Source organism: Paramacrobiotus metropolitanus, unplaced genomic scaffold, assembly GCF_019649055.1.
Source record: "Paramacrobiotus metropolitanus isolate TYO unplaced genomic scaffold, Prichtersi_v1.0 Parri_scaffold0000094, whole genome shotgun sequence".
Taxonomy (NCBI): domain Eukaryota; kingdom Metazoa; phylum Tardigrada; class Eutardigrada; order Parachela; family Macrobiotidae; genus Paramacrobiotus; species Paramacrobiotus metropolitanus.
In genome coordinates this window covers 374,646-385,887 of record NW_026570314.1, presented here as the reverse complement: position 1 = coordinate 385,887, position 11,242 = coordinate 374,646, and the positions used below count along the sequence as shown (strand labels likewise).

The following is an 11,242-nucleotide window of genomic DNA, read 5'->3' as shown; positions in this document are numbered from 1 at the left end:
AGGAGAATGTGCAGCCTCAATATGTCTCCATTATTTCTCTGCATAATTTCCCTCGTCACGAATAATTAGAATTACGGCGGAATTTTTGTGTATTATATCTGATTTTTATACCTTGCATTTAATTCTGCATTTTGGATATTTTTGTAGCATTTTTCGTTGAAAATTTGTCAGGATTAATCTATGAAGCATTTGTACAGATCCAATAATTAAAATCACTGTACAATATTCTTTAATTCTCCGCAGTTTAAGACTTGGAAAAACAGTATAAAGTAATTCAGTTTTAAACTTTATTAAAGCCTGGTGCCAATACAGAACACAGAAAATCCATCACATGAACGGCACAGTAGTACGCAGTAGATTTTAGCTCCTTGGATCCTGGACCTCCTCCTCGCCAATCCCGTGGACTTCCGGATGCCAACGACGCTAGGATCCATACACTAACAACTCACACGGATCAGGCGTACAGTCATTGGGCATCGGATGGGCATGCGTGGATTGTGGCGAAGGATGGGAGATGGATCAGGGATGGAGCGCTCACAATCGCACGGGATGTTGCGGATGGACTTGTTTATATTGGCAGGAGCCAAGAAACGTTTGTGGGGGTCACGTGTGGAGGAGTACGTACGAGGGATTCCACCGTACATCCACTGACTGTCCGCCCTCACCTGCAAATACAACACCGGATATCAGCACCGATCAGTTCTGTGATTCGTTATATCTATGGCTTAGCGGTGTATCTGATGTTTTTACTTTTAGTCTATTTAAGTCTGAGATTTTACTAATATCAAAAACAGATTGGATTTCAGTCTTGGATTTCTGATCTGACGACTACTTGCTCTTAACTTTCCTTGTGTTGTACATATGATTGTGTGTTAGCGAAGTAAAGCATCTTCTGTGATTATCGACGTTCGTAATTTGTATCGGATTATAGCGTGGTAAACACGGTATGCTCGTGCTTCGTCCAACCCGCATATGTAACGACTGGAAGTTAGGAGTATTGTTCAGCATAATCGCTTAGGGATTCCTGATCTTCGTGTTCCTGAACCTACCAGATTCCGCGTATTTCCTGTGATCCGCTGTAACAGTTGAGACAAGAGTTGCGATACTCACTGAGCAAGGCAGGGATAGTGGTTACGACGATCCCGTCCGGAGAGTCGTTAGTTAATCGCGTACTTCTTAGTACCGTTGACAACCTCATAATACGACAGTATCTCTCCCAGCATTTCGCGCTGATTAACGCCCGATGGTTCCAGGTTGTTTCGAGTACAAGCGGCAATCGCCCATCTACAAGATAACCAAACATTACGAAACAGAGAACTTCCTATAAGGGGCACACCGTTTCTGTTTCTTGGTATTCTAAATCCATTTTTGTTTGGAAATAAGTGTAAAAGTTTTATGAATCTGTTGCTGCTGCTCCTGCTTATTTTAAGTTCGCACATAGCAACATTAACCAGCCTGCACAGGCTGCACTGGTAGACGCTAATAAAAGTTAAGTTTAAGCATTTGGCTATCAGATGTCATACAGTCTTGCAAATTTCGTGAGTATTTCTAGTTCTACAGTGCAAGTGCGCGAGTGCAAAGGTATTTAAAACTCGGTCGGATGTTGTATGGGCCAACGGGATTTCGATACAGTCATGTTTCTTTGCACTCCGCATAATTATATTTCACACGTATCAAACCTAACCACCAAAGAGAAGCTAGGTGCACCTTACCTTTGACTCTTTGAGCAGCGCTGTAAATAACATTCTCGTTAGCTGAAAGCGTATTCCGTCCCAAAATCATCGCTAAAGTCGTTTGCTCAATTGCTGTGAACGGCTGTGATCGGAAAACGGCTTCGGTAAACGCGTCCACGGTGTCTAAGCACTGGCTGACACCTTTATCGTTGTGCCACAAGATAGCCTGCAAACCGTTATCAGTTAAGTGTTGTGGAAATCGCGAAGATAGAACTCTTTGCAGACCGACCTCTTCCAGATACGTCACGCAGTTTGCTGCATACATCTCGTCGTGAATGAACTGGAAGCAGTGGTCAACTAGCCGCGGCACGTCGTACTTATCGGCACACGAAAGAATGGCCAACACATTCGCTGGGTGCAAGATTCCGATTAAACCATAGTGGTGCATGTAGCTGTAGAAGTACAGAAAATTAGGACACTGCGCACTTCATCTGGATAGTTCTCGGGAGCTCTCGTAAAATAATCTTCCAACATGATACAACATACCAAAGTATACTCTTAAATGCCTCAGGACGATCACTCGGAAGGTCGATGGGTTTGTCGCAGTTCTCCGCCAAACCTCCATAGAACATGGCCCGAAACACAGCACTGTCCCTGCTCAGAAGTTCTCTGCAAAATGATTAGTGAGCGGTATTGGAAGTGCAATCTTTTAATGCGATTTCCCGAAGCCGCATACTTATTGGCTCTAAAGAGCTTTGCGGGACCAAAATCACGCCCGACCGAAAATTCTATGTCACGTTTGTTAAAATCGAGAACCTCCAGAGTGCTCATGCGGTCGGTAATCTCTGCAACACAATCGGATTCGGCGTCATCCTTTTCGTCTGTAGCAGCGGTCGGAGATGAGGTCCCTTCTCTGGGCGTAGTGGGAGGAATCGCTTCCATGCTTTGGTAATCAGGTAGATACTGTATTTTCGTCGATAATGTATGGACGCGCACAGTTCGCCTAATAAGCCGTTAAGTTCTGTTTAGAAAATAATGTTGCTGCTTCTGCCACTGACGTAGACCGCACCACAATCGCCCACAAAGCTATAACAGTATTCCCTCCGATGACAGTTCACTTGAGAAAAGCCCAGAAAGGCTGGAGGAAGCAGGAAGGCACGAAATAACTAATGTGGTAATTTTTACCGAGAAAAACGAAGGAATAAACACGTGCTCGCTCGTTCGACGAACGATTCAAAATAAACGAGACCTGACATTCGGTTTACGATGCCGAGAAGTGAGTTTTCAATGGGCTTGGCTAGCCACATGGCGCGGAATATGGCTTGCGGGACGGTTAGAGGGCGCTTCCATCGAAAATGTAACTAGCTAATTAGAATCCGCCTAGATATGACACTTGATTCAAGGTGCTTATTGAGTATTCTGAAAATATGGTGGTAAAAAAGTTTGTAATTTTTCCTTTGGTTCACAAACATTTCCGACAGTTGCAGGCATAAATTATTTTCCCGTTTCCCTACGTTCCAGTGGCACCCGCTTGTTTCTTTGCCGGTTTTGCAACCTCGAAGCTTATCGGTGCTTCTAAGGTTATCGATGGATGACATATACAGCCACCAATGCACGAAGAGGTTGAGCGCGGTCACCGGGCGGTGTTGTGTTAAGTTCAGTGACATTGCGTCGACAGACATCGCGTCGACCGCTACAATGTTGACCGCACGATATCGACCGTCACAAGGACGGTGACTATAAGAAATTCGACGAAACAAAGAAACGAATAAGAAAAGCCATGATTATTATAAACAGCTATGAAAATATAAGAAACTGAACAAAATTAAGAAACCTAAGAAAACGAAGACCGACTAGCAAAACCCTAGCTCGATTTCGTGATGGGGCGAGATCGGATCTGTTGGACTTGCCTCGGGCAAGGTCGATGGCTCGCCGCTATTTCATGGATCGATCCCGCGCACTGTTATTCCAGTCCGCACATTTTGAAAATATTCCACATGAGACGCCAGCACTGATGATGATTCCGCAGCAGCGCGGTCCCTTGAAAGCCAGTGAGAACGCCATTTACTTGTCTGTCGGAAGGTTACTTAACGTCAGGAAAACTGACTCCAATGCCGATACTAAACGAAGCAGCTTTCTGGAAAGAATGTTTTTTTTTGGTTTTGACCCAAAACTTTTGGGTGGTATATCTGTAGATCGACGGCGGCTGCATGCACCCGTGCTAATACATTAAAGTCGACCTCGAAAACCGGCGGCAGACGCTGGAGAGAGTTTCTACACCTTTCCGCGCTTACTCTGCGATGCCCAGCTGCTGTACGGCCCCATAAGGTTGATTGGTTTACAATGGCTTCCGACCTTAATCGAACTGAACCGGAAGTACTTGCCAAGGCATTATGCCTCCGCTTTACGTGACTGTCGGTTATGTGAAATAGTTAAGGTTTTATTGCTCATAAATGCACCACAGCAGAACGACAACTAAAGTAAACCCATGAAGTGGAGATACTGTAACATGAGACATTTACGTATATTGCTACCCAGCAATTAATATTTTAGCGCACTGTACAGAGTAGACGACTAATTCTACAAATATTAAGTAATAGTAATAGTAAGCCATGGAAGGTAATAATTTAAGTATCACGTACTACGAAGGTCATGAAACGATGATAATATTGTACTGTAGGTTGGATTTTCCGTGCTTAAATTAAAAAGCTGTTGCTTTCCTAACTCGTTCAGCGTGATTAATTCTTGTTTGCTGTCTTTGTGTCGATAAAATACACTGACTAGTCAGACGTTTTGACACCACTGTATGGCTGATGAAACGGTATTTTTGTAGACTGGTCTGCTGCAGCAAGCCGAATTATGAGAAATCTACCAGTACAAGCACGCCACCGATATTTTTGTGGGTTGCAACGGTATTTACAACGACACCGATACCGCGATGCGTTAATCCAGAACGCGTTCGGTAGGCCAATCGTCGTTTGCACGTATGGGCCAATCCTCCCCGCATTGCAGGTTGCCGTGACTTCATTTCATATGGGCCATGCTAACTATTCAAAGGCGTCATGCCATTGTTACTTTCCCAGGAGAAAAAGCCCGACCTTTTTGAATCGCCGGGAGATCCTCCGTGCCATATATCGGTACCGATCGAAAGCAGTAAACCCTCTCGTGTTAGCAACAATACCGCTCATGCATCGAAACATTCTATATTACAGTATATGGAAATTATTTCGGTCAGATTGTTTGCCGTAAACCATGCACGGAATTTTTCTTGTAGAGGTATAGGTACATACAATATCGCTGCGATCACGCATCTGTTCTTTTGTACTCTTTACACAGAAATGTGTACACCCTGTATTTAGCTTTGAGTTCATACAGCTGTATTCTTTCATTTGTTTCCAGGTCCTCCTAATCCTGGTTGTGCAAAAGACCGACAAGAGGGCTTATGACATTGATCAACGCTTGGCCTGATCTTGAATTATGGTTACTAACGTTTATTAACTATGGAAGGGGACTGCAGCGGACGCACAAATCCGACAAAAATTCCGATCCGCTAAAATTACGCCGTTCCAGTCCTCCTACTGAGTAGGAAGCGGTTTTACCTCGAACATTCTGACGGCAGTAACGATAACGCTGTTTCATGTTTATATGATTTCGCTCAGGGCACGAGCTCTAACCACCGACCTCTTTGGTACGTCTGCTGTTATTATTTACAGTGTAGTGGGGGAACAGAAAACGTGGATGCTTTGTTTTAAGGCTTATTGCGCAAATAAGCCCTTTTCTGTTCGAAACCACTTCGAACCCGGCTGTGTGTAATTTACGATCGCTATAATAAAGTACAAATATTTGGTTACGCGTCCTGGATGTGTTTCTGTCACACAATGTTTGCTGATCTTTGTATGGAATTTTTTAACTGCGCACCGCTAATAACGCTAAGCTATTGTGTTTTAGGTCAGGCGGGTAAGATGCCACTTATCGGCTGCAAAGTAACATAATCTCCGCACTTTGTGCTGTGTTGGTGCTTACTTTACGTTATCTCATCGTCAGCAATGAACAACTCCACATCATCCCATCTTGAAAGTATCCTTCTGGCGACCGTTGGCATTCAAACAGTAGCGGTGTCCATCTACGCCGTCTTCCTGGTGGTCGTTGTCGTTCTTAACGCACTGGCGGCATTCTCCGTCTACACCGCAAAAAGCGACCACTCAGCGGCCTTTAGGGTCTACTTATTGCATCTGTTCGTTCTCAACATCGCGGCCAGCCTCATTATCGTTCCCTTGGATCTACTGAATATACTGCACACAACATCCTTGACCTTTGGCCAGTGCGCATTCTACACACTGTCTAATTGGCTACTCTTCGCCGTTATGGCTCATTCCCATCTTTTGATTACGATTAACCGATTGCTGGCGGTGATCCGTCCGTATTTCTACCGGCGGAGTCATAGTGTCCGCGCCGCCATCAGTTCCTGCGCCCTAACATGGATGTATGTGCTGTTGTGGCTACTGCCCTTGTTTGTCTACCGGATGGCCAGCCACCCGGTTGACTGTCTCCTGGACATCATCGATATTCCAGCTGCCATCAGCCGCTCCGTTGTAACATGGGAAATGATGACCTTTGTTGCTGTTCTTTTCCTACCAGTCATCGGCGTCATGGTGCTGTATCCCGTCATTCAGTGGCGTCGGCAAGCCTTTTTGAGAGTGCGTCCCATTACAGACATGCTTAGTCAGGATAGCGGCCGCTCGGAAGGGAGCGGTATAAGCCACCGCCGGCGCGCAGTCAGTACACCGGATCCACGGACTTTCCGCGTCCTGATGGCGCTAACCGGCAGTCTAGCCTGTTTCTGGCTGCCGTCGCTAATCTGGGAACTAGTCCAGCCGCTTGTGCAGCACAGCGCGGCCGCACAAGTATTCGATACGGTGAACGTAATTTTTGATGTTCTCTGGCTGGTGCAGGCCTTACTGGATCCAGTCCTTCTTATTTTCGCCTTCAGAGGTTCAAGGCGTAATTTATTGCGGTAAAAATCTCGTTCCCAAAACTAGAATGACCAGAAAAAATGGGAATCAACGCAAAAACGCCATTATGTTACCTACATTAAAAATGCACTCGCTTTTCATGCACGGGTACTGCATGACCGCGGTGTGGTAGGATACTGACTGTCTCATGTTGACGTGGAAAGGTGTCTTGTTTGCATTCTACACCATTAAGCGGCGATTTTTGAGAGAAGGTGACTCTCAAGTACGGTGTCATTATGAATACCCTCAGCTGAGCTCAACTACTAATACCCAAAAGTGCGTCCAGTAAAACAACAGCAAAACAAATGCAGAAACTGTTTAATTTAATGTCTGCACTCTGCAGTATGTAGAAACAACGGAATAAATAGAAATGCCGAAAAGTTTGATAATTATTCTATGACCACTTAAGACAAAGAGACAAATTACGAAAGTGCTCAGGAGTGTTCAGAGTACTAAGGGACGATAAACTATAAACCAAATTCAAACCTAGTCATTATCATTATAACTCCACTTCTTCAAATTGTACTCGTCGTTGTCTGTGCTCTCGCCACTGTCATACATGTACCCATCGGGCTCGCTGTCGAACGATACCGCTTCATATGCTTTTTGATTAGCTCGCTGATGGACTCGACATCGCCGACATTTGTACCTTTCACACCATTTCGAAACCACCAAATCCCTGACCGGCACTGTCAGTCCCCGTCCAAAGCGGCAAATGTTGTAAAAACTCGGGCAAAGCGACGAGTGTTGTCCATCAGTTTGAAAATATTCGCCATGTATACGCGCCAGCACTCTCTTGCGACCTTTCAGAAATTCCTTCGCTCGAAACAGTCTTTGGTATGGACGTTTAAACTTCCCCCGAAAACCAGCCACCACGAACTCGTATGCGTCCACCCCGATGACCTCCCCTCCGAAGTACCAGTGCCCGTTGGCGTTCACAAACACCTCTTCTTTCAGCTGGAATTTGGCGTCCCCAATAATCTGAACGGTCCGGGGTGTTCGCGGTTCAGTAGGGAAGGACAGCGGCTGCGGTGAAACCGTCCGCCACAGGTGGATATCGGCAAACTCCGCTGTCTGCAGTGCGCCAACATAAGTGGTAACAAAACTGCTTTTTACAGAAATCTAATTTAGGAAAGTGAAGAATTTTCACCCTTTGACAACTTTGGCCAGCTCAGCATCGGTGAATAGCGAAAATCGAAGCATGGACAGTGCGTCTCCCAGCACATTGCGTCGATTCCCGCCCACAGGCTCCACGCTGCCGCGGATGCAGGTGGCAGTTGCCCATCTGCAGTACAGGAAAATTTACAATGGACTACGTAAGTGGGTAGTTCTGAACTTCTGATAACATACATCTCGTAAGTATAACAACAACAACGCAAACCAGAATGATTATAATTTTCATAATAGCCCCTGCTTTTCCAGGCGAAGAAACTCGCCGTTTGCTATGCACAAGCAGCAAAGTTAGCTACTTTTTTATACTAAATCAGTCTAAATGGGATTTAAGCTACATATTTCTTTCAGAATTTTTAATACAGAAATTTTTCTTACGGATCTACATTATAGATTTGCAGAAAATTTCAAAATTTGGCATTACAGTGACTGTCAAATAGAATGGATGCTATAAAATGTTTAAAAACGTATCTACAGATACTAATCCCCAAGAATCAAGAGTTTGGGACGAACGAGGATGTTATGCATACAACGCAACCCGCTTATAAAGCCATTTTTACAGTATTTTAACTCAAGCTGTAGATTGACTGCCCCCTCACAGGCCTCACTTTCTTCAATTTCCGGAACTGTTTTCACTTCTGGCCGGCCTGCACCCCCTTACGGGCGGCAACTGCAAGTCTTTTGTCCCTCCTCTAATCTACCGGCAGTTTTACTTCACTGAATCCGATGAACATGGCACTCGTTCGGTATCCTGAATGTAGACCAGATCCGCTTTAAATTTTTTCTTGAGTTCCCCAGGTTGAAAGGTTATTTTGCGGTTCTCATTTATGGTTTTTGTAAGCGTGTCATTTCTGCATTCCGTACTCGTACAAGTTATTTTTTCGTACGACAGTCTTCGGTAAGAATAGTGAGGTTACTGTCGTATCGACATACATGGATCCGTGCGGGATTCAATTATTTCGGCTAGTCGAGTTTTACCTTTTACTACTTTTTCCGCACAACCTTTAACCCAAAACTAAACTATTTGCAATCTGTGCTTGCTTACAGGAGCGTCAGATCTACCATGTCGGACAATGTTGTCAATCCGCAGCGCCGCGGTGCAGTAGCCAATATCGCTAACCGCATGAAGCGGTCGCTGGCGCGTCCTGAGCTGAGCGACGTGGAGTTCGCCGTCGGGAGGGACCACGGCGAGGCCAAGATATTTCGAGCTCACAAGTAAGGATATGTCCCTGCACATCACATCGCTACTGCCGCGCTTTCCTTGTATGTGTGGCTAATTTTCTGCAGGTACATTTTAAGCGTCAGCAGTGACGTCTTCAATGCCATGTTCAACTTGGGCCGGACGGAGAGCGGGGCGGACCCCATCGAGATCCCGGACGTGTTCCCTGACGCCTTTGCGAATATGCTTAGGTAATCCTTCTGGTCGTACTTATTAGCTTTTGGAAACTGTTCCAATCCGTTTTAATTAAGTGATCAGAATATGCTAACAGCAGAGTCTTAATAGCTTTCTGTATACCGACACGATGGAAGACTTGACACTGGATAATGTGTACCAGACCCTGTACTGTGGGAAGCGCTACGACATCCCGCAGCTAGTGGAAGCCTGCTGCACGTTCTTGGCCGGCCAACTAAACGGGACCAATTGGCTGACACATTTCGAAAAGGTGTGTTACTCCAGTTTATGGCATGTAACCTCTCTTATAGCCTGGTTATTATTTTTAGGCAAAATTATGGGACGCTGAAAAAGCCACGCAGACGTGTTTAGAGTTTGTGGACCGGTCTACTGAACTGGCGCTGCAGTCCGAACATTTTGAAAACATGGAGCATGAGACGTTGATGATGATTCTGCGGCGCGATACATTGACCACCGACGAAAACACAATCTACTTGGCTGTCGAACGGTGAGCTTCCGACGCACAATAGTAAAAAATTCGAGTGTTGATAACAAAATTATGGTGTTCAAACTTAATTTTGGATTACTGCTGCAGGTGGGCGGCGGCTGCCTGCGCCCGTGCCGACATGGAGCCAACCCCCGAAAATCGACGGCAGACGCTGGGTGCGGCACTAAACCTTATCCGTTTCCCCATGCTCCGCATTGCGCAGCTGCTGGACGGACCCGCCAAGGTTGGTTCATATAAAGCGTACGTGCATGTATAGTGTAGAACGAAGTCAAGGCGCAACATAAAAACCGGTCTCCTGAGTGAAAACCTGCGGAATTGGTGTAATTTTGAGACTGAATAGGAAGCTGCCAAAGGTTTACCTTTAACTTCTTTTTACTTAGCCTGCCGGTTTGGCGGTCCGAATAAAAAAGATAGCCATGTGGCCCATGTCCTGGATTGTAGTCTGTATTTTTCATGATTGAAAAAAAACTTTGTGGTGAATGTTACGGATGTGCTTGTTCACTAAAGCAAGTTCTCGTTTGCGTGTTTTCTGCCGAACAAATAATTTTATATGACTGGTTTGATTGCTAGTGTAACGGCCTTTTTGCAGACTGGCATGCTGCAGCAAGCCGAATTGCGGGACATCTACCAATACAAACACGCCACAGTCAAGCCATCGCTGCCTTTCCCGACCGAGCCGCGTCAGGGCGCCGTGCACCGCGTCGGCGCTTTTACCTTCAAGGACCAGGAAGAGATCTTTGTGAAATCCGGCGAGTTGTGGTACGCGGCCCTCGTCACGGGCGTCAGCGCGCCCAACATAACCTTCATCTATGCGTACGCACAGAACGAGTCTGTGGTTGCACCCGACAAGATTATCCGAGCGGTGGATATTCTGAAACGCGGTCAACGGCTGTGTTACCACTACGGAGGTTGCTGCCGCTATCTTGCGGAATACGTCGGCCTGCGGCGGCCGGGAGTGCATTCGGTCCGTTATTGCTGGAAAGAGCACGGTAAGCGCTTTGCCAATCTGTGCTTGGATAGCGAAGATCTGAAAGCATGGAAGAAAGCCAAGCTCGCCGCCACGTGATCAAAATCCACATTGAACTGCTTTTCTCGCTGGTTTCGTTCACTTTAAGCGTACACAAATAACGTTTTTGCTGATGCACCATACTTAGCAAGTAATTTCATGTATTTCATCCCACTTCGGTGTTCCATTCTCTAAGGATGTGGTGGGCTCACAGATAACTGTTTGATGGCTGGAACGTATTTTTTGTTTTATCTGAAGAAGTCTTTTCTGGGCCATACGCTGTTCGTGGTATGAGTTGAGATGATAATATGTGAGCGAAAAGGCTGCAATCTGCACTTCACAGTAACTTCCAGCTATAATTATGTGTAGTGTATGTACTATAAAGTACTGTAGTACTTTATATGAGCCTAGCAACGTTGCAGTATCTCTGAGAGAATGTTTGTATGTTTTCCTACTTTTATATTTAGTCTATCATCAGTC

General features: G+C 45.6%; 3 protein-coding genes across 3 annotated transcripts; 2 read left to right on the top strand and 1 right to left on the bottom strand.

The window, feature by feature from the left end:
* Nucleotides 1-258: 258 nt before the first annotated feature.
* LOC129596754 (BTB/POZ domain-containing protein 6-like) lies at nt 259-2,845 on the bottom strand. Its single transcript, XM_055494105.1, has 6 exons — nt 2,410-2,845; nt 2,220-2,342; nt 1,963-2,125; nt 1,713-1,899; nt 1,050-1,284; nt 259-665 (listed from the first exon to the last, which is right to left on the bottom strand). Exons 1-6 carry the CDS (start codon nt 2,613-2,615, stop codon nt 662-664), a joined length of 918 nt encoding a protein of 305 aa, XP_055350080.1. The 5' UTR covers nt 2,616-2,845; the 3' UTR covers nt 259-661.
* Nucleotides 2,846-5,719: 2,874 nt separating this feature from the next.
* Nucleotides 5,720-6,691, top strand: LOC129596720 (C5a anaphylatoxin chemotactic receptor 1-like). Its single transcript, XM_055494067.1, has one exon. It carries the CDS (start codon nt 5,720-5,722, stop codon nt 6,689-6,691), a length of 972 nt encoding a protein of 323 aa, XP_055350042.1.
* A 2,687-nt stretch (nt 6,692-9,378) lies between these two features.
* On the top strand, nt 9,379-10,822 carry LOC129596719 (BTB/POZ domain-containing protein 6-B-like). Its single transcript, XM_055494066.1, has 4 exons — nt 9,379-9,519; nt 9,578-9,756; nt 9,844-9,979; nt 10,346-10,822. The coding sequence occupies exons 1-4, from the start codon at nt 9,379-9,381 to the stop codon at nt 10,820-10,822; spliced, it is 933 nt and encodes a 310-aa protein (XP_055350041.1).
* The last annotated feature ends 420 nt before the right edge of the window (nt 10,823-11,242 follow it).